We start from the raw sequence: 24,730 nt of genomic DNA, 5'->3' as shown, positions 1-24,730 counted from the left end.
AACAACGTCATCATCATCATTGCCCTCCCTCGTTTAATGTGCAATGAATCTGGAGTGGGTAGGGAGGAACCATCTCAAAGCGGTGCACGTACATAGCGATGGTAATTTTTTCAACCTTTTACTTTTTCCAGCCAAACCAAACCCCACCGGGCTCGCTCCGGGGCCTTGTGTTACCAACTTGACATCAATGCACTTTCAGGCACCAACACTCTTATGTGTGACTAGTATAACGCGTAGTATTAGTCTGCCCTTCTCTCTTTCTCCTTGCAACGTCAATAAGTGTATGAATGGTTGATCTGCCTCACTCATATATGTGCGATGTAAAAGACCCATAGAGTGTTGTTTTAAATAAGGACCTTGCTGGTATCAAGGATAACCAAGATATAGTAATTAATAATAGTAGTAGTCAATAGCAGGTACTTTCATGAGATGATCGGGTGTATGTGAATAATAAATCAAAGATTATATAGGGTTATACTATGTAATTATACAAAGGGGAAGATAAGATGCGACCAATTGATGGGATGATAGGAAGAGAGAGAGAGAGAGAGAGAGTAAAAGAACGGGCTATGCTACTTCATGCACAAGACGCTCGTACGTGATTTTCTGGTATCGAGACATTCCTTGTATGAACTTGTGCCCGGTCTACGACGAAAGAGAGTCAATGTTACTGATAACAACAACAGCATTTGATGATGATGGCAAAACTTACCGGATTTCGCGCCAATCGACTAAACAATTCAACGGTGTATCGACGTACTGTGGCTGATGAATGGAACAGGCAGAGACCAAGCGGTGAAAGACCGCCTTGATACTGTGGAAGAAATGAAAGAAACTACATGGTATACATGTATAAATAAGCCAGAGGGCCCTTCCAACCTACTGCTCCTCCGAAAACTTACCTCAATCATGGCTCGATCTGATATAATGTTTTGAAGCAAGGCCTCGAGAATTGCAATCACTTCATTTTCTGGGATATTACGTAGCGTCTTGAGTTTGGAAACTTGTCGATATACATCCACATTGGACAACGTCGAGTTTTGTATCCACCATGCGAATCCCTTTTCAACGGACATTTCAGCTTCTTTTGACGTTTTCATATAACGTTTCGTCCCCCCCGCGTTTCTCTTTTTTTTACCTTTTGGTAATATCGATAAGAAATTGTTTGTCGCCAACCTTCGATTCTGTTAGCATACACTGCCAATTCTTTTTGTCTGGACATGCCATCAGGGAACACGAACCCGCGACCTAATAAACCGGTTGGATCCGCCTCTGCATCGTGTGGCCAGACAATCTTGGTTTGATGATACACCTCCTCTTCATACACGGCCGCAAGTCGGACAAACCGACCCACGTATTCCTGGAATTTGGCCCGGACGTGCGCTTCCCCATAATGTCCCTGTACTGCTGCCATCACATCGTTCATAAACTCGGCATCCACGTCACGTTCTTTTGCCTTGTCATCGACCCTGTTGCTTAGCGAGTTGACTGTGGAGGATCGACCCAGAGAAGAGAGCGAAGCAAACGGTTGTTGTTGTTGTTGTTGATTACCATCCGCGCCACTACCACTACCGCTACTACTGCTGCTGCTGTTATTGTTATTGTTGTTGTTGTTATTGCTGCTCATGTTATTATTGCCGCTGTCAATGCTGGACGAGAATGGATAAGGACTGTGATGTATACCACCAGGACACGTCAATTCAATGTCTTTGCTGACCGTGATCTTGCCAGTATCAATGTTACACAATACATCCCACCAAGCTGTATGTTCTTCATAGGTTGGATTGGTGACACCCGCGATGAATCCAGGGCTATGAAACACAATGGAGTAGGTACGAGCACGTTTTTTTTTTTCGCCATCAACAAATGATATTTAGACTAAACAAAAAAAAAAAAGTCCCTTTTTACCATTTTAAAAGATCATCAACGCTCGTCAAATTGGTATAAGGAAACGCTCGTTCGGTAAATCCACGCAACACAGTACCACATCCACTTCCTAAAGCACAAGCAGCCAGGACATAGTTAGCCACTTCACCGGACGGATGGCCATAACCGAGAAAAATGATCCGCTTTTGCGTAAGCAGGGCATTGAGCAATAACATGATGGGATGTGTGTAAGGCCCTGCACTGTCGAGATGTGGATGATGTGGATTGGGTGAGCCAGGTTGTGGAGCCGGTGGCGAGAATGTGCGGATCAAATTGATGAGCGAGAACTTTTATTGAGTTGCCAACGTTTTTGTTTTCGTTAGTTTAACATCCACAACACATCATCTTTGAAAAGCCTTTGAAAAAAAAACACCTCCCTACTACTTACATCACCCACTTCTTCGTCATTGACCGTGAGTGGCACCCGGATAGGTAATTTGATACCTTCATACTCGATCTTTGTCTCGAAAAACCGTCTATCCTTGCCCAAGGAAGGCAACACTTCTCGTCCGGATGCCAGATCAATAAACGTCCCACGTCGTAATCGACTTGATTCATCATCCTCACAATCTTCGCCTGATCCACTCGCACCACCACCACCACCCCATCGCATCGAATCAGATCCTGTGGTGGAGGTCGGTGAAATCACTTTATCCGGATCCTCCATAAACATTTCTTCAAACATGGACTTGTCATCCGACGTCCGCAGGATCTGTCGTTCGTGCCAAGAGAAATTCGGCATCCGTGACAAGTCCATCGAGTTGACGGCTTTGTAGAGTGATTCAAGGACTTCGGCACACGGGTTTTCGAAATATTTCTCCATCGCGAGTAGTAATACTGGCTAAAAAATTGGATGATGTTGGTTTTTTTAAATCAAGGGGGATAATCTCCATCCACGCCTTTTTTTTTTTTAGTGGAAAACTCACCTTATAGATATGGAGGAATTGATGGCGGGTACAAATGGCCATGGCTTTGACGTGAGCACCTCTATACAATATACATAGACCACATATTCAGTATCAATTCTCTCTCTCAAGCATTATAGAGCAGGGTATCCATACAAAGAATTAGGGAGAGAGCGAGAGCATGATAACCCATTGACTAACCTGCGCGCTGTAGCGTCGTGTTTGGTTCGTACAAGATTAAGTACATAGAGCAACGGTTTTTCTTCACCGTCCTTGTTATTTTTACTGTTGTTGTTTGCGACAATATCTTGCTCCTTGTCGAGATCAGGAATCGTCTGATTCAAACAAAAGATGGTCCAATCTTCCGCGCGTAAATGGGCGCCGTCAGGCAACATGAGTTCTGACAAGACACTTTTATAATAAAAATAGATGCTCTTTCTCTTTAGCACGCAACGTTTTTGTGCGTGTGTGTGTGTGTGTGTGTGTGTGGTGGAAGAAGGAACATATTCTCGGTGTGTGTGTGATGCCTCTTACTGTTCATCTGTGCCGGTTTCATTCGGATACTGGTATTTGAGCGATGCGCCTTTGTCAATGTCGAACTCGGCGAGTAGGACATATCTTACATGTTGATTGTCAGTTGCCATCGCTGTGGGTTTTGTTTGCTCTCTAGACAGCTTTGTTACTTTTATGGAGTAAAAAAAGCAAGGAGAAAAAAAGCAAGCAGCTCGACTAAATGATGCTTTAATGTAAATTACACAACGTTTTTTTCAGTATCAGCTTGTTCTCTCATTTCCCGAGATTTTTCAGGCACGCACTCTCACTCTGCTTTATTGTTCGTTCCGATCATGAAATGATAATGATCAGCAGCAGCGTAAACTTGAAATTAAAGGAAAGGCACATTTTGAGCAATGAAGATAGACATTGCTATCCTATCCAATACGAGCTTCTCCAAGCAGATAGTATTGAAGACGGCCTATTTTTTTTTATATCACTGTAGCTCAATATCAAAATCACGGAGCAGAGTACAGTATCACGATCAAACGATATGCTTACGATATGAATCAGGGTTAGTTGACTTGACGCTTGACGTGTCTCAACCTCGAAACCTTCCCCCTCTTCTCCCTCCTAGAGCTGGTTATACGCCTTTTGTACTGCAGAGGCAATTGTGGATAATGATGCTTGGTACGTTACATGCCTCCTCCTGATGATGTCTGAGCTAATGCATTTCTCGTATGGACAGTAGAAACGGCGTGGGTTCTGCTACAAACTATATAGTCACAAAATTTTAGTTCATTCAATCATGTATATATAACGAAAGTTGTCTACCAAAAGAAACGTTGCGGGTTAGTACAGACTTGTAGTTTTTTTCCTTTTGGTTTCAATAGATTTTCTGTTATATGCAGCTATATAGACAATTATAAAAATTACTTTAAGCATTGCAGTGACACGTTTGTTGTTTTTTGGTCGTAAAAGCGAATTTCAGTCGTTCTGCCTGCTCACAAGGCATGCACGCAGGGAAACAAGTTTTAGTTGAAGCACCACCAAGTGTCCATCTACTCTACCATCCAAGTGTCTGTATTCCATTTCCAGATTCAGTTCTGAATAAAGTTGTAGTAGCAGGGCCGCTGGTTATTCGGATAGTATGGTGATACTGCGATCAGTGTACAGTAGTGCTCATATGAAGAGTGCAAGGCATCGTACGCATACAAATGGTAATGTTATGACCACGGTCGAACTATACACGACGACCGACGGCTACAGCTTTCGACAAGCCGTTCCAATCTAATGGAAATTAATCGTTATTGCATACGGTAGATAGCATCCATATCATACTGTTGCTCGTCAGCTTTGTCTTCAAGTGAATTTCTGTAAGCCGAACGGCTTACTAAAAATGATATGATATGATTATTCTTTCTAGTCTGTCGTGATGTACCGATACATATCATACATACTACATGTTGATGCGTGTATACGCAGAACGCGTAAACAAACTCAAGTCTGGTGAGAAGCTCAAGGCCACTTATGTCAAGCGATGGTCAGCGTAGTACATTGAGTTATCCTTTTTCTTTTACTGTTTTGCTTATTCCTTATCTTACAGTATCTACACATTTATCATTCGTACCGATAAATGCAGACAGATCCAAAAAAAAAGTGTGTGTGTGTATATCATAGCAAGTAATTGTTCTCCCATGCATATGTGTGGGGTAATGCTTTTGTTTGCCTTTTTGTTAATGCGGCAAAACCAATTTACCGAAAACGGGAAGGTCCGGTAAAATGCCAATGAGTTACACACATTGAAACCAATCTCTAACCACCCCCCATTTCCAAGGTATGACCCTGTATGTAGCAAATGGATGGGACGGATGGACTGCAACACACTGTGGATGGATAGGAGTGAAAGTGATGATGGATGGGATTGAACGGATGGATGAAAGTGGATGGATGAGATTGGGGAAACAGATGGGATGGATTGGGGGGGGGGTTGTAGTTGTTAAACTGTTTACTCAACACATTCTCACTAATGGAACAGATTTGTGAAGAATAATGGCTTCGTACAAGATCACCAAGCTCGCAGGAGCTAAGCCCGTCGACGCATTTGAGCTCAACATTGCTCAGGCCCTTGTTGACATTGAGAACAATGTTCCTGAATTGAAGAAGGAATTGCGTCCTCTCAGCATTGCTAGTGCCAAGGAGGTATGTTTTCCTCAGAGCACTTTTAATAAACAAAGGAATGAATTTCAGGAAACGATTAAAAAATAAAAGTGTTATTTCGGGTTTTTAGGTCGAGCTTGGTGGTGGTAAGAAGGCCATTGTGATCTTCGTGCCTGTTCCTCAGCTTCAGGCTTATCACAAGATCCAACAGAGGTTAGATCCCGCAACTTTTATAAAATCATGCATACACACACCCCTCAGCCCCGTCGGCCGTCTCTCTTTTTTTTTTTTAAGGTTTTTTTTTCCTCTTCTCTGACACTTACACAAAACTCTCACACACATCCCACTACGTTCTTTTAGACTCACTCGTGAACTGGAAAAGAAGTTTTCTGACCGTCATGTTGTCTTTGTTGCCCAACGCCGCATCCTTCCCAAGCCTACGCGTCGTGAAAACCCCAAGCAACCTCGTCCTCGATCCCGTACGTTGACGGCTGTTCACGATGCTATCCTTGACGATATGGTCTATCCTACTGAGCTCGTTGGCAAGCGTACGCGTGTCAAGGTCGACGGTTCCAAGACGATCAAGGCGTAAGTCATATAGATACATATTTACATTGCAATATCATGCGCATGACTCGAGGAATATTGAAGCGGCATGGAAATTGTTTTCTAGTTTCCTGGATACCAAGGACGCCACCTCTTTGGAGTACAAGCTCGAGACTTTCTCTGCCGTCTACAAGAAGCTGACTGGCAAGGCTGTTGTCTTTGAGTTCCCTGCTGTTGCCGAAGTCTTTTAGAAGAAATAATAAAAAAAAAAAGCTACATCTGGAACAAAAAAGAAGAAGCGGAAACGATTTATTATTGTGCTTGCCAACCGTTTTGGGTGGGTGATGGGAATTCCAAGTGTTTCATAAACAACAGCGTCGTTGCGCAATGTAACAAACGAGCGAGCGCTGCTTTTCGTTGGTTGGCTGGAGCGTTTCTCTGCGGGTGGTACCTTTTACTAGAGTGGACAGAGTGGAGGGTGGTACCTTTACTTTAATGGACAGAGTGGAGGTGGTGGGACCTCCTCATCCTGATACATAGACGCACATTTACACACACGCGCTAAACAACTCCTCTCTTTCTCTTTCTTTCTTTTTTATTTCACTGGTCTATTTCTCTTCCCACCCAACATACCCAGTAAACCATGGACACTCAATTCGCTCCCATGAAGCGGCTAGGGTTCCCCTCGCAGGAATTACTAAACCCGGGTGCAAAGTTCATGCTAAAGAAATTTAGACATTGGCAAAAGCATCTTCAGCAGCACACGGGTTTGGGTTTGAATGTAAAGACATTTGAATACGCGGGTCCGAATAATAAGTCCAAAGTGAGTTTTATCTTGGAGAGCGAGGGAGAGAGAGAGAGACACGAATAAAAACGATTCGATTATTGATAAAAAACGTAACGACGGCGGTGACGATGACAACGACGACGACGACGACGACGACGGCAACCAAAAAAAAAAAAAAATAGAAAAGCAGAGGCAGAGTGTCTCCACCATCACCACCTCCAGAAGAACAAGAGCAACAGCAACAACAGTCTTATCGGGCAGAAAAATGGAACGTGGACGGCATGCTACCCTATGGTCAGTACATACAAGAGCCAGCGTACAGTCCGACCAAAACCCCCGGTTACCCACAAGAACGATTATACCCATCTGTACCACGGTCTTGGCCGCCCACCTCGCTCACTTTGGAAGAGCAGACCCGATTGTTGGACTTGTACTATGAGCACGTCCACACTTGCATACCCTTGCTGGACAAGATCACGATGCAACAACAACTCAATTTTTGTCGAGCCATCTTTGATAATGCGAATCCTAGTAATAGCAACAACAATGGCGGTGGTGGTGCCAGCAACAGTAACAACAATGATAGCAGTATGTGCTGCTTCTTGTCGCCACTGTTCTTTTACGCCTTGTTTGCCCTTGCCTCGCGCTACGCTAGCAAAGACGACCGTCTGCATACCATGGGCAACGAATTCATGCAACAAGCCGTCGCCTATCGCGACGAGTATTCTGGATACCCGTGCATCTCGAGCGTTTTAGCGCTGTTATTGATGGTCGAATATCTCCAGCAGATTCGGCAGCGTCCACATGTCTCTTACGCCTGGCTCTTGGCGGGTGAGGCCTTCCGGATGGTCACCGACTTGGGTATCCACAAGCTGTGCAACGTCGCACCTGACTCGGCTGACCAAGAACTCGCTGTGCGAGCCTTTTGGGCTGCGTTCACCACGGATCGTCTCATGAGCCTCACGTACGGCCGTCCGTTTACCTTTGAGGAAAAAGACATGTAAAGTCTAACTCTTTTTCTTTTGTGATTGGGGTCATTTTACAAATAGATGGGGGGTCGGATCTCTAATCGATGATTTACAACAACAGAGGCGTGCAGTTACCGAAACTGTCATTTGTCGAGAAAACCAGTTACCCGGAGACAGAGCAGTACTTGCGGAACTTTACCTTTTTGATCGATGTCAGCAAAGTCGTCGGTCGTATCATACGGTTCAACTATTCGGCCCACTCCGGCCAGCACCGAATTGCCTCTTTGGTAAAGTAACTGTCTCACACATACACTTGTACAAAAGACTCACAATTTCCCCCCCCCCCCCGCACTGCTTAATCAGCATCAAGAAGCCATGCTATCCACTTTGGACTCATGGGTTGCTTCTTTGATCAAAGACGCCAAACGAGGCTATGAACAGATCACCAATCTCGCGCAACAGCAATTTGAGAGAATGAAGCAACTGGTGCTGCATACGCTTTTGGTCTTGTTGCATCAACCCTATGTGGACAATGCCGTACCCAACAGCAGCACCTCAAAACGCAACGGCGAGTCGAAACCGTCGTTTGACATTTGCGCACAAGCAGCCATCATTGTCACCCAATTGGCTTTTGAGCTATCATCCCAGGATCTGCAATACATGGTCAATCGATCGGCGATTATCCTGTATACATTGCTTACAGCGACGCGTGTTCATTTGATGAACGCGTCGTACACGGCCGATCGACAATGGGCTACCCATGGCGAGTTCAGCTTCTTGCAAAGCATCGTCGTGATGAACAAGTTGCAGTCCTCCGGGCAGCAGCAACAACAACAACAACAGAACTTGCTTACAGCAACCATGGACATTTTAAACAGACAATTTGAAGCAAGACCTGACCCTATTTTGTCGGATTACGCGAATGCTCAAGTTCAAATGATGCAGCAAGCCACAGTCATGGTACCTGACAATGCATCCTCTTCTTCACTATCATCACCCGCCTTTTCGGTCCAACAACAGTCAAAGTCACTCCAGCAAATTCTGTTTGATCCATCGCTGCCGCCAACGCCATCTTCGTGTTCTACTTCATCATCAACGGTATTCATGATAACGAACAATAATGATTTCAACGTTGCATTCAACGAACCACAACCTGGCGAAACCCAAGGGGACACGATACCTATGAGAACACCACCCTTGATGGCATCATCACGTCCTTCACTCAAGAGCGGTGGCAACGGAAACGGCAATAAAGTCAACAAGTTTATTGCAGTCACACCTGGATCATCCTCATCCTCATCAGCTGCTACAACTGCTGCCGCTGCTGGTAGTGGTGGTGGTGGTGGAAAACAATCTGTTGGTCGCTCACATAACAAAGAGGCTAAACACCGTAATAAGAAACGTTGCCAGACGTCGTCACGAAAACAACAGCAACAAAAAGAACTACAGCCACCCACACAACAGCAACAACAACAACAACAACAACAGGATTTCCAGTTTGCAACGGCATTGTCTCCTTCAAACAGCGTATTTACGACTGCTTCGACCATTGATACTCCATCTTTTGGTGGAGGTAGTAATAATGGAGAGCAACAACAATTTAGCTATATTCCGCACTCGATTCCAACATCAATCACACCAGCAGAACAACCACAAACCACATTTGTTCAACAACAACAACAACCGCAGTACCAGCAGCCGATTATTCCTGAGCACGAAATCATGCAACAGAACCCGCAATTCCAATTTCAAGCACAGCAACAATTCCAGCATTTTCAAGATTCGCAGCATCAACAACCAACGGCGGCGACGACGACACCATCAGCTCCAGTAGTATCATCATCATCAGCATCAGGAGAACAGCAACAATCGTACAACCAATACGATCTACAGCAATTTCTTCAAAACACCCAATTTCTTGCTCAAGCTTCTCAAGCAATGGATACCACAACAGCAACACCCATCTACTTTAATCCAACTATAGAAATGATTCTGGACGAGCCAGCTGTGACTACTGGCACTTTGGGTGACGGTACGATGGACGCAGCTACTACCGTCGTGAACACTACAATGACCACACAGGCCAATTATCAGAATATCCTACCAACAACAACAATGATGATGCCGATGTTTGGTTCTTCAGCAGCAGTGTCAAATGCTGCTCTTGCTGCTCCGGGAGGCGATGATTTACAAAATTATTTCGTGCCGTATCCAACTACAACAATAACGTATAATTGAAATCCTATCATAAGATGTATACCCTTTCTTTGAAACAACACCATTTCCAGCATATACATATATATATATATATATATATATATATACTATTATTACAACAACAACCAACTAGTACTTTGCATGATGACGATAACTTTTTTTTAGTGATAAGCATATAGTAAAGAATAAAAAAACCTTTTGCTGAGATTCATCATCCAGAGTTGCCTGCTGTTATTACAAGTTGTTACCACCCACTACTACTACTGCTGCTTCTGCTGCAAGCTGCAAGACCCTGCAGCGATTCGAAAAAGCACGTTTTGTAATCCGTTATCTTTAATATGAGTTTCCGTTTTGTCTTTTTCCCCCCTCTCCCCTCTTTTCTTTTTCTTCTCTTTTTCTTTTTGTTTCGCCTCAACTACCAGACTTGCCTTGCACTCTGACTCTATCGCACCAACACAGGGTTGACAACAACAAAGGTGTGTCTTACCTTTTTCATTTCTCGCCCGATTCCAAATAACTCTGCAATGTCCAAAGCATCATTTCTTCGAGAGTAAGGCCCTTTTTTCTGTTGAAATGAAATGAAACACACGAATCCTAGCTTTTTTCTTAGTTGACAATGTGTGTGTCTTTTTAGGTACAAGATTGTCATTGTCGGTGGCGGAGGTACAGTTATTTTTTAAAAGCAAAAAGGGAAAAAAAAAAAAAGAACGCGGTGTCCCCGCAACACAAAAAAAGCTTATTTTCGAACAATTTTTAAAAAAAAAGGTGTTGGTAAATCGGCATTGACCATTCAGTTTATTCAGTCTCATTTCGTCGACGAATATGATCCTACGATTGAAGGTATTCCATAACAGAAACTTTTTTTTTTCTTTTAAACTTTCTCCCCCCACCCCCTTTACTTTCTTTTATTACAACCTCACCACCACCCGCCATACACACACGAGGAGATATTCACCAATAATAATGGGCAAATTATGTATCTATTAGACTCTTATCGCAAACAATGCGTTATCGACAATGAAACGGCATTGTTAGATGTATTGGATACGGCAGGACAAGAAGAATACTGGTAAGGGTTCGTCGGACACACAGAGAGAGAGAGAGGGGGGGTGCCGATAGTAAATATATGCAATGCATCATCATCAATATTACTCGACGATCATCTTTGGCTCATAAAAAAGGGGGAAGGAGAAACAGGAGAAAGGGGGGAGTGGAGGGTGTTTTACGAAGGGGGTTGGGTGGGGAAGAAGAAAAAGAGATGGTATTAAACAAAGAATCTCTTTTCTTTTTTTTTTAAAGTGCTATGCGCGAACAATACATGCGCAACGGCGAAGGTTTCATTCTCGTCTATTCGATCACATCCCGTCTCTCGTTTGAAGAGATCAGCACATTCTATGAACAAGTACGACGGGTCAAGGACCATGATCTATTTCCCGTCGTGTTGGTCGGCAACAAGTGCGATCTAGAATCAGAACGACAGGTATCGAGTCAAGAAGGACGAGATTTGGCTCGAACGTTTGGTTGTCCTTTTAGTGAAACATCGGCCAAACAACGCGTGAGGGTGGAGGATACTTTTCATGACGCTGTTCGAGAGATTCGTAGGATTAATAAGGAACAAGAGGCGCGGGCAGCAGCGGCAGCGGCTGCTTCTGCTGCTAACGGTAAAGGAAAAAACGGATATAGTTTTCGAGACAATTTTGATTTGGAGGATGGGCAGCATGGCAACGGTTGTTGTGGATGCGTTGTCATGTGAAGAGCCCCCTTATATACCCTACACGCACACACATCTCATATATATCGTAATTATCATATATCATCATTACTTATCCATTTCTTCAGTTTTTATTTAATCACATGTAATTTTTTTTTATCTCCCCATGTCATTCAAAGTTTAAAGAAAAGAATTAGAAGAAGATAACCTTGGGTTTTTGTAAGGATGTATTAGTAGTAGTAAATATATTCTTTTACAGAGTGACAGTCCTCGTCTTCCCGCGTCTTTACATGTGTGTTTATTGCATTTATATATGGAAAACTGTCCGCTTAATCATATGTTTTGCGCCAGGTATTACTACGAGGTACAGCCCCAAACAATTCCTCGGTTTCGTCCGTGTAGGTACTAGCCGCCAAAATATGAGGCGGCACCATCGGTCCCACTTGATGCTCATCATCTGAATTTGATTCATGGTGTTGTTGTTGCTGCTGCTGCTGTCGTGATAAGTACTGATCCGTTGTTGTTGATGCAATAAATGAATTGCTACTGCTGGTATTATTATTATTATTATAACTACTATGGTTGTTTCGTGCTGCTGTTGCCGTGATGGAAGGTGATCGTCGTCGTTGTCGTGTATCCAATGATTGCCCTATCAGACTATCCAATTGAGGCCGAGGCGTAGCGCCTGTCGCCGCAACCGATTTGCGTCGTCGTTCTAGATAGGCTGTTGGAAACAGTTTCGAGGCTTCTTGATCAGCAAGCGAAAATTGATCATATGCCTGTGTTCTTGATACCAAAGAGGATCCTGTAGGAATGGTGTATTCCTTGTTGTTCTGTTGCGCATCATTCTTTTGCATACTGGATGATGTTGCTGTCGCACTACTATTATTGATCGTAGGATCTTGATCCGCTGGATTGACCGCTTTGCTTTTTTCGTTGTTGGCCATGGTTTTCATGGCGTCGCTGAAACTACTATCGTTATTATGGCTGATGGCAATCGGCATGGATGTGGCGTAGGCTGAAACGGATGTTGATAGCGTATCTGCTTCCAACAAAAAGAAAAAGTTTAATAATCCCACACGTGGTTTTTGTAGGGGTTTACAATAATACAAATAAAAGATAGCGCTCTTACCATTGCCACGATCTTGGAGTCGTCTTGTCCGACTTTCTGGTTCCTCATCGTCATCTTCTTCATAGGTTGTTAAATACTTGGTATTGGATTTCCGCTTTTTGGACCAGTCAAACGAGGATCCTTGGTAACTTGCACTCATACTAGAAGTAGCAGTAGCAGTAGTATGGGTATTATTATGATTGTTGCTCTCAGTGGCTTGCTGCTGATGATGCTTATCACCACCATTTGATGATTCTTGTGTAATATCCTCATTCTCCTCCTCATTATCAATTTCTTCATCCAGATCAAAAAGCCCATCATCGCTCCCATCATCCTCGTGATCATCATCGGTATTATCGCGATCCGATAATGTTGCATCGTGGCTATCAACGTCTTTGCTGTCGTTGTCTATATTATAAATTTGTTAGCTAAACAACGATCACCCAGCATCTTTTATATCGCCCATATGAGCCCTCTTTTTTTCGGATTAACCGTCTTCTTACTCACCTTGACCTAATCCTCCTCCTAAACCCTGATGATGAAGATGACTCGTATTCTTCCAACTTGACGTAATGACACGTTCATCCAATGCAAAACTCGATTTCCTTAATGATGCAGGCGTAATAAACGAAGATGTCGAAATCGGTTGTTGTTGTTGATGATGCTGTACTATAGGTCGTGTTGCATTATACGAGCTTGCTGTCGAGGAAGAGGGTGCTTGTTGTTGTTGTTCGGCGAACCGAACGTGACCACCGATTTCTGCTAGCTGATGCTCTGGATCAGATAATCGCTTTCTCAACTGCTTTTCTTCATTCACCGTTCTCGAAGCTTCTAAAATCTTTTGCCATAAGAAATTACGGTCGCATTTGGCTTGTGTTGATGCACGTTCCAATTGCTGGAGTTGGTCTTGTTGGAACTGTTTAATCCGTTGCTCGGTCGACTGTTGCATTTGTTTTAACGTCTTTTCCAGAATCTGTCGAAGTTGACCGTGTTGTGAATACAGATCGCCTGGTATGTTGTTGCTACTATTACTATTGTCTGAAATGTTAAAGGATTATAGAATTAGCAACAACACATACATTTTCTCGCCTTTGCCAAATATATCATACCATCAAATTCTGCGTTTTTCTTTTGTAATACTGCTGTATCGGTATTGAGAACGATATGGAAGTTGTGTGAATAATTTTGTCGTTGCTTGATCTTGTCAATGTCGCTACCGTACTTTTTTTTTTTCAAAAAAAAAAAAGAAGAGTAAACGTTATTAGCAACTATGTGTTTACCTTTGACCTTGTTGTTGTTGCTCATAGAAGCACTTGTTGTAAAAGACATACCACAGTGTTATCATGGATAATAACGCGATCGCCAGTTCGGTAAAGAGAGTGAATATCGACAGGATACGTTTCTGTGAAACGCTCATTGGTATTCGTAGCTCGCTGTATTGAATAGACATTGCCCGTCGAGCAATTGAGACAACTAACTGTCATCCATGAAAGGCTGTTGCCAATCAACCGAGTTGCCATGAGTGTGTTGTATTCCTTTTTTTGAAATGTCAGTTTATTAACAAACAATCTCGAACCCTCACGTTATTCTTTCTTTTTCTCTCTCTTCTCTTCAAACAATAAAGACCCAATCAATTATACATATATGCTTGTAACAACTTACAGCTTGAACACCACCCATGCCAAGCTCGAATTGTCGACCTTCTACTGAAGGATCGTCTAGTCGAACAAAGCATTCGGCTCGATCGTTGAGATGGTTATCCAATAGATACTTGTTGGCCAAGTGCAATTTGATATTAAGGCAGGCGCATGCATAAATAACATGGCCAGACATGGTTTTATATATTATCTATATACGAGTAATTAAGAAAAAGTAAACGTTCAAGGTTTTAAAAAAAAGTAGGTTTTATTTGAACGCGTGACGACTCAATGCATCATGGTTGAAGCGTCGAAAGTTCACACGCAAGGGCAAACCGGAGTTTCACACTTTCTCTCTCCTTCTTCTCGTTTTGCATAACTTTTACAAAATGCCAAGAGGCAACAATGTCGACAATGATTATGGTCCGATCGCATTACGAGAAAATAGTAGTAAAACTAATTACAGTGCAACGACAACAACAACGGTACAAACGAATGATGGCAATGACGAAGAAGACGAAGAAGAAGCTCATGAATTTGCAACTTATGTTGAAAGCGATGACGACGATGAAGATCCGTATTATATGCCTGAACATAACAGGAAATCAAGTACACTTTCATTTAGCAGGTAAGGAAAAAACTGAGATAGAGAGGTCGACAGAAGAGCGTTTGCGATATAAATGGGACAGTTTGCATAAAATATTTATCTGTTTTTTTTTCTCCTCTTCTCGAGTAAAGATTATCATGTTCTCCAGTCCAACTGTTTCGATTTATCGTCCCGGTCGTTTGCATTTTAATCATCGTTGTATATACCACTGTCATTGCCGTATTGACGCACAAGCGAAAGATACACACTCCCCCGGACATTTAAGCCAGTTTTCTTAGATACCTTGTATACAGACTCACCCCATATAGTATATAATTCTCAATAAGCATGATGTCATTCTATGTTAAAACAATCGCACTGATTATTTTTTATGGCGCACTGATTTATTGTCTGAAGTTGTGTTCTTTGGGTGCATCAGAAAGTATGTAGTGTCATGCTAGCATATGCGTTGTTAAATGTATAACCTCAACATCATCCCTCTACTATGCAATTTTTCAATCGGCAGGAGCTGGAAAGATAAAGATAATCTGACAGCTTTTTCAAAGAGTATTATGCTATTTAATTGAGTTCAATGCTACCTTTCACATACACAAACTACATTATGCCGTTTTGACACGCAACGGCACGCATACAATGCAATGGAGGTGCTTTTAGCTGTACCTATAAACATTTTCCGTATCATCATGAGCTTTAATCTAGTCTCTCAGTACTGGGTCACCGCTACAAATCATTTCATGGCATTAGAAATCATACAAAACGTTTCAAAAGCAGCAGAGCTTCTTTCAGTTTTATTTGGGAAAAGAACGAGAATCCCCCTTTTTCCATATGGCAAACAAACACAGCAGTTTTAGAGTATCATTGATGGTGGCAAGAATATACCTACTATATAGTTGCTTGCTGAGTTATATTTACAGAAGGGAGCGTGACAGACAGGCAAACATGAATTCATGCTACCATATTTACTATGAGGGTTGCTATAGCAACAATCTACGACCATGACAACGCACAAATGGACAAGTTGTTGCCATGGACAACCCTATATTACTCGAACTGTTTTCCCCTACTTAATACGACAAGTTCTCTGATATCTTCATCACCATCATCAGATTACCACCAAAAGTAAAACAGCAACACGAGGTGTAGGTGAAATGTTTGACAAGCACCATGTGCCAGATTGTGTACAGATCATAAACTATCCGAGGTAATAAGTAGGTTAATATAATGGGGTTCCTGGTAATCATAAAGCAATTGTGTGTCGGCGAATGAACTTCCGACCGTGTAGTGTATCATTATGGGTTAGCCTCGTTTTCTAATTTTAGCATTCATCCCGCCGCCACTCTGTGCTTACAATAAATGTCCCAAAGCACATGTCACTTGTATTTATTTTTATGATAGTGCTTATGAAGGATAGATAGATCATAAGGAGCAAGTATATCTGCAAAAGACATTACTGACCTTGGATAATCAGAAAGGAGGTATCTGCGAGAAATAAAGAGAAGGAGGCGAATGGAAGGACGAGCATAATAGAGACATTTACAACTATTACTCTCCATCGGCGAGACAGCAACAGCATCATATCAAGCGAGTTTTTGGGCTTGTTGCCAGTGAAACCCGACCCAAGATGAATTATTTCGTTGGGTGCAAAAAAGACAACCCCCCTCTCTCTCTCCTCTTTTTCTCCTTTCGCACTTTTTTTTCCTTCCACAACTCTTCAACCACCCCTTTCTTTTCTTTCTTTTATAAAAATTTCGTCCCATATCCGTCCCTTTGTTTTTATTATCTTATTTGGCTCATAATCTTTCTTGGTTTTCTCTAAATTATAATACATATCAACGCCATGACCGCCACTGAACAACAACAACAATCCGCCACTGCTACTGCCCCCATTAATGATACATCCGCTACAACTACACATCATGATTCCATCACAAAAACTACCTCTCCATCCGTACATAGCTCTTCAACCGACGACACCAAGTCTTGGGACGCACAGTCCACCGCCGAAGAAGCATCCCTTGAAACCGTAGCCACTACTCCACCACAACCGCAATCCATCAAAGAACAAGAGGAAGAAGAAGAACAACAGCAACAACAAAAGACAGCGCCTCCACAATCAAGACGACGGGGCAGAGGATACACTGTAACACAAAAAGACATACCCGCCACTCAACATCAACAAGCACCATCCACGACCGCTGCACCACCGCCACTGCAAGAAGAAGATCAGAACGACACTAGTAGCAGCAGCAATAATGACCATCAAACAAACAACGATGATGATGATGATGATGATGATGATGACAGCAGCAGCAAAGAAGAAATCGACTGGGGTAAGAAGAGAACAATCAACGGATCTACGGATTGAGTCGGGCCCAAATACTACATGTGTATCAAATCGACTAACCTTAAAAAAACACAGAATTCTGGTCCAAGGTAATTTCGGACTTTGACAGTGTAGCGAAATCAGAACGACAAACGCTTTCTGCACATATTCAACGAGGCGTTCCTCCCTCTTTACGAGGCATGATTTGGCAACTCTTTGCCAGATCCAAGGATCCCGACCTCGAAGAACGATATCTGCAATTGATCAATGAAGAATCAGTTTATGAAAAGGCCATTACACGAGATTTGCCTCGGACGTTTCCGAACCATCCCTATTTCCAGAGTAAAGCAGGTCAGGAAGCTTTGTTCAACGTCGTCAAGGCATATTCGATCCATGACAATGAGGTTGGCTATTGCCAAGGGATTTCGTTCATTGCTGGTCCACTCTTGCTCAATGTAAGCTTTTACAATGTAGAATGGAAATTGGGCTCGGGGAAAAAACCGAGTGATTGTGAAAAACCTAATTAAAATTCGCTGTCAATGATAGATGCCTGAAGAAGAAGCATTCTGCGTTTTGGTGCAACTGATGAATCAATACAGTCTACGAGGCCATTTCATGCCACAACTCGACTTACTCCACCAACGACTATACCAGTTTGATGGCGTCTTGCAAGACCACTTGCCACACGTCCATCGACACTTTGAAACCCAAGGCATCAAATCATCCATGTACGCCTCGCAATGGTTCATGACCCTATTTGCCTATAAATTCCCAATCGACTTTGTATTTCGGATATACGACATTATACTCGCCGAAGGGGGCAACAGCACCAACCTTGAGCCACTGTACAGCTTTGGCCTGGCCCTGATCCAAAAGAACCAACCCACCATCCTTAGCCTCGAATTTGACAATCTGGTCAATTACTTGAAAAGCGACATGCTGGAAGCTTACAACAGCGATGCAAGCGAATTGATCCGCGACGCCTACTTGATCAAAATTGCACCCAAACGTTTTAATCGACTGGCCAAAGAATACCGTGTAGAAGCAGCACGAGCACATAACGAAGCCGAAGCCATTGAGACTCTGAAAAAGCAAAACAAGGCATTGACTGAAACGATACGGAATTTGGAAGGCAATGTGACGGAATTGAGTAAGGAACATGCGCAGGTCGCAAACGAATTGATCGAGTCCAAGATGGATATTGCTCGTATCAATGATGAAAATGATGCGCTCAGACAACAGTCTCAGGATCTGAAACGGGCGTTGGAAACGTTGCCGCAAGAAATCGAGGCAAGGATGAAGGAGGAAATGGAAATATTGGTCACAAAGAACGCGGCTCTCGTGCAAAGGAATTCCGCATTGGAAGATCAGATGGCGTACATGGAGAATATGGTGGCCGATATGAAGTCCAAATATACGGATTCCGAACAAGACCGGGAAACGTTGCGACAACGGCTGGCTGATCTCAAGCGACTTGTTGATTAATGACACTTACTACTACTTTAATTATTACATATTCATCCTCTTTTTATATATTACTTTTACAAAAAAAAAGATAATAAAAGGCAGAATATGTGGAATTATGCCATACGTTTTTCGCTTAAATATCTTGTCCCAAAGAGTATGTACTAACAGCTTATGTATTTATCAGAGCAATTTATGGCTTTAAATCATATAATTGACATGGTATGCTTTCGCAATGAGAATTTGCAGGATTTATTTTTGTGTGTGCGTTGATTATGTTCCACGTAAATTTTTCCCTTCCTTGAGCTGGTTACACGCTGTTTCTTCTGTTCAAGTGTCACTGAATCGGTAGATATTAATTCTCCTTCCAAAGTGCGTCCTAAACTTATATTGGCATTGAGGATGGTGTAGAGTATTGAGCACCGCAGGTTACGAATGTGTTGGAAAACTTCAAATCTCGTGTAGGTCCACTCTCATGCATCCTTTGCACAGACAATATAAAGTTACACTGTGTTGAGTATCTTTGCACCCCGAACACTAGATCTAGTGTCTCCTTTGAGTGTTTATAGCAGTTGCAGTTTTCGCTATTTTTTCCTAATATTTCATTATATACAGCACAGGGCCATGATATACCTACATGTCATTGGATATGTTTCAGAACGTATTGTTTGCTTTGTTATACATCTTTCAATTCGGTCGGCAACAGGTAATAATTTTAGACACTAGATCTAGTGTCTACTTCGGGACTGTTTATATTCTTCAAAACAAAAGAAAAGAGGTGAAAAAAGATGATAGAATAGTAGAATGGCACAATTAAAATTATTCTATATAAGTTTTATCATTGATGTTGTGTTTGTTTTGCTTGTAGGTGAATTCTATAACAACTACCTTTGCATAGACCCTTTGTCGGAGTGCAGCTGCAGTACAACGTGCTTTTTGCTTTGCAGATTTGGCAAATCCACTGGCGAGAATACTTTTTGCCAGTTGCCTTGACAACGCGTTGGCCAATGGATAACAGATCATGTATCTCATTCTCTTGGTCCTGCTGCTGTTGTTCTTCGGTTTCCGTTGCCATTTCTACACTTGATTGATATTCGAATATCATCTCAGTACAGAGCTGCTCTCAAAATGCGAAGTGAGTAATGTTTCTTTTCTCTGGTGGTCCGAATGATCGCCATGCAAGAAAAGCATTTGCTTCTGCTAAAGCCAAAAAGAAAGAAAAGGCTCGGATCTCCCAGGAACGTGTGCGAATAATATCATGGTATGATGTCATGTTATCGCGGTTGTTGTTGTTGATATCTACTGCGCCTTTTCCAGCATTGTAGTCGTCAAAAACAGTTGGACGACGGAAGGTCGCAAGATAGCTTTGGTTTCCCCGCTTCGTGACATGAGTCACCTCTGAGCCCAGTGTTGTTGTGCTGCAAGTGCTGATGACGCACTGCGGTATTCTGTCACGAAGAATACAGATGGCCATGAGGACCTCATCGATGGTTCCAACCAGCGAAATTGAAGATCCAGCTTCCTCCCCAAGTCGAGACAGCAAATCACGAGGTACATTGCGCGGCCAGTGTGCTTTCTTCTTCATTGCCATAATGCTGTAGAGCCCATGCTGATAAAGAACAGCGGCACATGCAGGAGTTCCAAACCAGGAATCAGCAAGAACTGTTCTTCCAGTCGCAAACCAAGGTTCGGAGAGGCGCAAAACGGTGGAGATGACAGCACCTTGATCACCAAACTTTTTCACTGAAATGTTTTCTCGCTGATATCGAGACGAATAATGATGTTGGTCGTTGCATCAGCAAATGTTTTAAATTCTTGACCAACAGGATGGGGTTTGCAAATGATCTTCTTGACATTGGGCATTCGCGAAACCTTTCCAACCCATTGGTTCATACTCTCATCAATTGTCAACACGCTTCCAGGTTCCAAGGCATCAACCAGATTTGCATTGTACTCGTCAACAAAAGCACGAATAGGGATCAAAGGATCTTCGGCTCGTCTTGGTTGCATAATATTTGGATGCTCTAGTGTATGAGCTGCAAGAATGGCGTCAAATCGGCGTCTTGACTTCCATCGTCCAAAGTTAAGGGGAGAAGGAACCAATATCGTTGGATGTGTTCTCCAATAAAAGCCTCTGTCACTGCAGGGGAGCCATGCCATAATACTCCAAAGTCCAATCCAAAGGAAGTACTCAGTGGGGGTAAGTTCGCGCCAGTTTGGGACATCTATGGCAGCGGCTAGGGCATTGATAGCAGGAATGCAATGTGTCGTGATATACATCATTGGGAGGAACCTCTTAAAGAAAGTAAGAGGCGTCTCAAAAAAATGGAATTGGCCACATTCAAAATGGCAGCTTCCTTGTATGACGGCCTTGTAGAACGCCTGTCGATCGTTACACGTTCACTGATCCAAGTTTCTTCTTCTTCTTCAATGTCCCCTTCCTGCAAGTGCTCTTCAACCAATTCTCCTTCGTCACTGGATTCATCACTTGCCGACTCATAGTCAATACCCAAATCCACAAGGGCACTTGTATCTCCTGTTTGCATCCCAGAAACAATACCAGCAGGACTTTCATCCTCCCCAGACAGGTTTTTTTCGCGTTTGACATTGCCTGCCTTGATCTTGTAGATTGACCCCTCAAAACCAACAACGCGAATGCCGAGCACTACCGAGTTACCGATGGTTTCAACCGAGGAGACCGTTCCATACAAGCGTTCCTTGTTTGTCTTCGTTGTTCTTAACGCTATGGCGTCCCTGGTCGTCTGAAGCGCTCTTGGTAAGAAGGACACGAATGATCCCGGAGCGTGATGTGAAATGTCTTTAGGCATGATCTTCTGACTCGAATTGGGAATGAATGTACTAGGTATATATTATTATTTTTTTTGCTGCAGAATAATTTTTATGATGCTTTACTGTCTTTTCGCGTTTTGCTGATGTCATGCGCAATTTTATTGGGCGAGACTAAAAGGTTAAACACGGCACTAGATCTAGTGCCAAATTGGCCCAAACACTAGATCTAGTGTCGGTGATAATTTAGAATTAATGTTATTTGATTGATAATAGATAAGGTATGGTTTTCCACAGACAATCATTCGTAAACCAACACCACTCACAGTACCTGATGATGGAGGGAGTCGCTCTTCACAGATTTGTAATTTTTCTCCTGTTTCCAATAGATCTTTAGATGCAACTATGTACATGTATGAAAGATCCCTGTTAGTATGGATATTAAAGTTGTTTCACCTTCTAACATAACACTAAGAGAAGATGCAGTTGTATACAACCAGTTGTGTATTTACTTACCATCAAATAATATTCTTGTTCCAGCTTTAGTTTTCGATACATGAGCTTGAGGTCCGCACAATTTCATCGATGGAAGATCAGCATCATGCTTCTGTCGGATGTGCCGATAGATATGGGCTAATTCTCCGGCTGAAGTAGTGCAAGACTTGTACGGACAATAGAAGCGTGGACCGTCAGGTTTGCGATAATCAAATACAATTTGCTCTCCTTCGTCCAGTAGATTCCGGGATGCAACTACATGTATATCAACATTAAAAAATGTTAGCCAGTATAAGAGGAAGACCTGAAATATGCCATTTGCTGACTTGTCAAGTTGAATAACACGACTGCTCAAGAATACGTCTCCTGTTCACTTACCATCAAATGATATTCTAGTTCCAGCTTTAGTTTTCAATACACGAGTATGAGGTCCGCAGGATCCCATTGATGGAAAATCAGCATCATGCTGTCGTCGGATGTGCCGATAGATAGAGCGTGTTCCTATAAATGAAGAAGTGCAAGACTTGTACGGACAATAAAAGCGTGGACTGTCATGTGTGCCTTTCTCACATACAATTTGCTCTCCTTCGTCCAGTAGATTCCGGGATGCAACTACATGTATATCAACATTAAAAAATTGTTAGTCATATAAGAGAAAGACCTGAAATATGACATTTGCTGTCGTGTCAAGTAGAAAACACGACTGCTCAAGAACACGTCTCCTGTTCACTTACCATCAAATAATATTCTTGTTCCAGCTTTAGTTTTCAATACACGAGTACCAGGTCCCCAGGATCCCATTAGTGGAAGATCAGCATCATGCTTTTCTCGGATGTGCCGATAGATAGGGCTTACTCCTATGGATGTAGAAGTGCAAGACTTGTACGGACAATAAAAGCGTGAACCGTCAAGTTTGCGATTCACAATTACAATTTGCTCTCCTTCGTCCAGTAGATTCCGGGATGCAACTTCATGTATATCAACATTAAAAAATGTTAGTCAGTATAAGAGAAAGACCTGAAAATGCCATTTGCTGACTTGCCAAGTTGAATAACACGACTGCTTAAAGTAGACGTCTCATGTTTACTAACCATCAAATGATATACTTGTTCCAGCTTTAGGTTCATATACACGAGTATCATATCCGTTATTTCTCATTGATGGAAAATCAGCATCATGCTTCGTTCGGATATGCCGATAGATAAATTTTACTCTTATGGATGAAGAAGTGCAAGACTTGTACGGACAATAGTAACGCGTTGTGTCGGTATCTGGGAGTCCTTCTTCTCCTGTACAACGCCATAGGTAAGCCTCGAGAGAGCTTTTCTTGCAGTTGATATTGTTATATAATACCTTGGCTTTCTTCTTTAACGTATGCTTCACTTGATCGCGTTGTGTCGGTATCTGGGAGTCCTTCTTCTCCTGTACAACGCCATAGGTAAGCCTCGAGAGAGCTTTTCTTGCAGTTGATATTGTTATATAATACCTTGGCTTTCTTCTTTAACGTATGCTTCACTTGATCGCGTTGCTTGTTCTTGTTTTACATCTGCATTATTGTCAAACTTACGACGACTTCGTAGCCGACTAGCGATTGATTGTCCAGCAGAGGCGTTTTCACCATCCCTTTCACTCTCTAAATAGTTGCATTCTGTCAGTACTTTCAAGTTTTTTTATTATTCGCTCTGAAATCAAGGCAACAGTTGTATTGTTACTTACCTTCTGACTTTATGCTTTCGTACAGCCTTGTTCGCGTACGCTTTATTCCTCTTTTGCTGTCACCGTCAGTAGCAGCAGTAGTAGCAATTTCGAAAGACTGGCTTGGTTTTTGAACTTGGACAGGAAGGGCTGATGCCAAAGTCCGAGGGGAATCGTTGTTATCGGGATCTACTTGTACTCCATCTAACAGAGTTTATATTTTTGAGTTAACAAGACACAAGGCGCAACTTTAACAGAAATGTAAGACTAAGAAAGAAAACTAAAAAGAATACCCGTGGTACTGGTATGTGTAGTAGATTTGTTCTTGACGCCAGAAACCAAAGATTTAAAGAAATTCTGTAGCTGAGAAAACATGGTGGCGGATCCACGCGTTGTAAGTTGGTACGTAATATGAAAGAACAATAATAGCGACAGATACTCGCCCCTACCAATTAAAAAACCCCTCTTGAAAAGGCAAGGCGTTTGAGACTGGCAATCTTTTGAACGACATTACGTAGATAGCTCACAGTCTATCCTCACAAAATTTATGCTCCTTTAAATTGATGTCAAAACTGATTTTTTAATTAGTAGATACGAAAGCACGAACTTCTCGCTCCCAAAACTTGAGAAAAATCAGCAGCCGATGAATGTGGAAGAAGTGTTGATATTATTGAGCCTACAGTTACATGACGCAAAACCCTGTGGGATATGTGTAAGGAGCTACCTGAACTAGTATAGCTTGACGAAGCTAATTATATTTTAAATTTTTCGTTCGTTTCTTGTTAGAAAAAGTACAATGTGTGGCGTTTCATCGGCTAGCAACACACATGTCGGAAACCCTAAACTTCTTCAACAAGCACGAGAACATCGCGATAAGCCAGTGGATTGGAATCATCTTA

At 42.4% G+C, this 24,730-nt stretch overlaps 10 protein-coding genes across 10 annotated transcripts; 5 read left to right on the top strand and 5 right to left on the bottom strand.

Annotated features, from left to right (window-relative positions):
• Positions 1–111: 111 nt before the first annotated feature.
• Positions 112–3,552, bottom strand: BDB00DRAFT_807786 (docking domain of Afi1 for Arf3 in vesicle trafficking-domain-containing protein). The gene is made up of 9 exons (XM_053122358.1): positions 3,366–3,552; positions 3,033–3,242; positions 2,853–2,913; positions 2,315–2,767; positions 1,909–2,213; positions 1,139–1,811; positions 903–1,061; positions 713–835; positions 112–645 (listed from the first exon to the last, which is right to left on the bottom strand). Exons 1-9 carry the CDS (start codon positions 3,473–3,475, stop codon positions 568–570), a joined length of 2,172 nt encoding a protein of 723 aa, XP_052983181.1. The 5' UTR covers positions 3,476–3,552; the 3' UTR covers positions 112–567.
• A 1,440-nt stretch (positions 3,553–4,992) lies between these two features.
• BDB00DRAFT_807782 (40S ribosomal protein S7) lies at positions 4,993–6,303 on the top strand. Its single transcript, XM_053122357.1, has 4 exons — positions 4,993–5,525; positions 5,614–5,696; positions 5,844–6,071; positions 6,157–6,303. The coding sequence occupies exons 1-4, from the start codon at positions 5,376–5,378 to the stop codon at positions 6,278–6,280; spliced, it is 585 nt and encodes a 194-aa protein (XP_052983180.1). The 5' UTR covers positions 4,993–5,375; the 3' UTR covers positions 6,281–6,303.
• Positions 6,304–9,242: 2,939 nt separating this feature from the next.
• Positions 9,243–10,108, top strand: BDB00DRAFT_807774 (uncharacterized protein; the record flags this gene model as incomplete). Its single annotated transcript, XM_053122356.1, has 1 exon — positions 9,243–10,108. A coding segment is annotated over exon 1 (512 nt), but the record flags the coding sequence as incomplete, so codon positions are not given.
• Positions 10,109–10,525: 417 nt separating this feature from the next.
• BDB00DRAFT_736013 (ras-like protein 3) lies at positions 10,526–11,664 on the top strand (the record flags this gene model as incomplete). Its single annotated transcript, XM_053118389.1, has 5 exons — positions 10,526–10,551; positions 10,636–10,664; positions 10,767–10,841; positions 10,989–11,070; positions 11,301–11,664. Coding segments are annotated over 5 exons (576 nt in total), but the record flags the coding sequence as incomplete, so codon positions are not given.
• A 234-nt stretch (positions 11,665–11,898) lies between these two features.
• On the bottom strand, positions 11,899–13,434 carry BDB00DRAFT_79056 (uncharacterized protein). Its single transcript, XM_053120967.1, has one exon. It carries the CDS (start codon positions 12,981–12,983, stop codon positions 12,042–12,044), a length of 942 nt encoding a protein of 313 aa, XP_052983177.1. The 5' UTR covers positions 12,984–13,434; the 3' UTR covers positions 11,899–12,041.
• Positions 12,532–14,572, bottom strand: BDB00DRAFT_79218 (uncharacterized protein). Its single transcript, XM_053121102.1, has 6 exons — positions 14,486–14,572; positions 14,104–14,358; positions 13,933–13,965; positions 13,331–13,861; positions 12,845–13,221; positions 12,532–12,754 (listed from the first exon to the last, which is right to left on the bottom strand). The coding sequence occupies exons 2-5, from the start codon at positions 14,150–14,152 to the stop codon at positions 12,980–12,982; spliced, it is 855 nt and encodes a 284-aa protein (XP_052983176.1). The 5' UTR covers positions 14,153–14,358; positions 14,486–14,572; the 3' UTR covers positions 12,532–12,754; positions 12,845–12,979.
• Positions 14,573–14,849: 277 nt separating this feature from the next.
• BDB00DRAFT_869139 (uncharacterized protein) lies at positions 14,850–15,257 on the top strand (the record flags this gene model as incomplete). Its single annotated transcript, XM_053126566.1, has 2 exons — positions 14,850–15,088; positions 15,194–15,257. The coding sequence occupies 2 exons, from the start codon at positions 14,850–14,852 to the stop codon at positions 15,255–15,257; spliced, it is 303 nt and encodes a 100-aa protein (XP_052983175.1).
• A 1,221-nt stretch (positions 15,258–16,478) lies between these two features.
• Positions 16,479–19,010, top strand: BDB00DRAFT_79264 (rab-GTPase-TBC domain-containing protein). Its single transcript, XM_053121140.1, has 4 exons — positions 16,479–17,397; positions 17,487–17,845; positions 17,937–18,540; positions 18,626–19,010. The coding sequence occupies exons 1-4, from the start codon at positions 16,905–16,907 to the stop codon at positions 18,643–18,645; spliced, it is 1,476 nt and encodes a 491-aa protein (XP_052983174.1). The 5' UTR covers positions 16,479–16,904; the 3' UTR covers positions 18,646–19,010.
• Positions 19,011–21,704: 2,694 nt separating this feature from the next.
• BDB00DRAFT_807759 (uncharacterized protein) lies at positions 21,705–22,957 on the bottom strand. The gene is made up of 4 exons (XM_053122355.1): positions 22,871–22,957; positions 22,515–22,748; positions 22,158–22,391; positions 21,705–22,044 (listed from the first exon to the last, which is right to left on the bottom strand). The coding sequence occupies exons 1-4, from the start codon at positions 22,935–22,937 to the stop codon at positions 21,842–21,844; spliced, it is 738 nt and encodes a 245-aa protein (XP_052983173.1). The 5' UTR covers positions 22,938–22,957; the 3' UTR covers positions 21,705–21,841.
• A 393-nt stretch (positions 22,958–23,350) lies between these two features.
• On the bottom strand, positions 23,351–24,252 carry BDB00DRAFT_936742 (uncharacterized protein; the record flags this gene model as incomplete). The annotated part of the gene is made up of 5 exons (XM_053129234.1): positions 24,125–24,252; positions 23,853–24,035; positions 23,623–23,769; positions 23,490–23,558; positions 23,351–23,425 (listed from the first exon to the last, which is right to left on the bottom strand). Coding segments are annotated over exons 1-5 (555 nt in total), but the record flags the coding sequence as incomplete, so codon positions are not given.
• Between the last annotated feature and the right edge of the window lie 478 nt (positions 24,253–24,730).

This window comes from Zychaea mexicana, assembly GCF_025766255.1.
Source record: "Zychaea mexicana strain RSA 1403 chromosome Unknown BDB00scaffold_12, whole genome shotgun sequence".
NCBI lineage: Eukaryota > Fungi > Mucoromycota > Mucoromycetes > Mucorales > Lichtheimiaceae > Zychaea > Zychaea mexicana.
The sequence above is the reverse complement of the archived record's forward strand: the minus strand, read 5'-3'. Positions and strand labels throughout refer to the sequence as shown.

Coding starts and splice junctions, on each gene's coding strand:
- BDB00DRAFT_807786 (XM_053122358.1), bottom strand. CDS start 3,475: ATGGCAACTGACAATCAACATGTAAGATATGTCCTACTCGCCGAGTTC. Junction 3,243..3,365: donor GAAACCGGCACAGATGAACA/GTAAGAGGCATC, acceptor TTATTATAAAAG/TGTCTTGTCAGAACTCATGT. Junction 2,214..2,314: donor ATGACGAAGAAGTGGGTGAT/GTAAGTAGTAGG, acceptor ACTCAATAAAAG/TTCTCGCTCATCAATTTGAT.
- BDB00DRAFT_807782 (XM_053122357.1), top strand. CDS start 5,376: ATGGCTTCGTACAAGATCACCAAGCTCGCAGGAGCTAAGCCCGTCGAC. Junction 5,697..5,843: donor TATCACAAGATCCAACAGAG/GTTAGATCCCGC, acceptor ACGTTCTTTTAG/ACTCACTCGTGAACTGGAAA. Junction 6,072..6,156: donor GGTTCCAAGACGATCAAGGC/GTAAGTCATATA, acceptor ATTGTTTTCTAG/TTTCCTGGATACCAAGGACG.
- BDB00DRAFT_79056 (XM_053120967.1), bottom strand. CDS start 12,983: ATGAGTGCAAGTTACCAAGGATCCTCGTTTGACTGGTCCAAAAAGCGG.
- BDB00DRAFT_79218 (XM_053121102.1), bottom strand. CDS start 14,152: ATGTCTTTTACAACAAGTGCTTCTATGAGCAACAACAACAAGGTCAAA. Junction 13,862..13,932: donor GAAAAACGCAGAATTTGATG/GTATGATATATT, acceptor TTAACATTTCAG/ACAATAGTAATAGTAGCAAC. Junction 13,222..13,330: donor AGGAGGAGGATTAGGTCAAG/GTGAGTAAGAAG, acceptor AGACAACGACAG/CAAAGACGTTGATAGCCACG.
- BDB00DRAFT_79264 (XM_053121140.1), top strand. CDS start 16,905: ATGACCGCCACTGAACAACAACAACAATCCGCCACTGCTACTGCCCCC. Junction 17,398..17,486: donor CAAAGAAGAAATCGACTGGG/GTAAGAAGAGAA, acceptor AAAAAAACACAG/AATTCTGGTCCAAGGTAATT. Junction 18,541..18,625: donor AGGCAATGTGACGGAATTGA/GTAAGGAACATG, acceptor TGATGCGCTCAG/ACAACAGTCTCAGGATCTGA.
- BDB00DRAFT_807759 (XM_053122355.1), bottom strand. CDS start 22,937: ATGGGATCCTGGGGACCTGGTACTCGTGTATTGAAAACTAAAGCTGGA. Junction 22,749..22,870: donor AACAAGAATATTATTTGATG/GTAAGTGAACAG, acceptor ATATACATGTAG/TTGCATCCCGGAATCTACTG. Junction 22,045..22,157: donor AACAAGAATATTATTTGATG/GTAAGTAAATAC, acceptor ACATGTACATAG/TTGCATCTAAAGATCTATTG.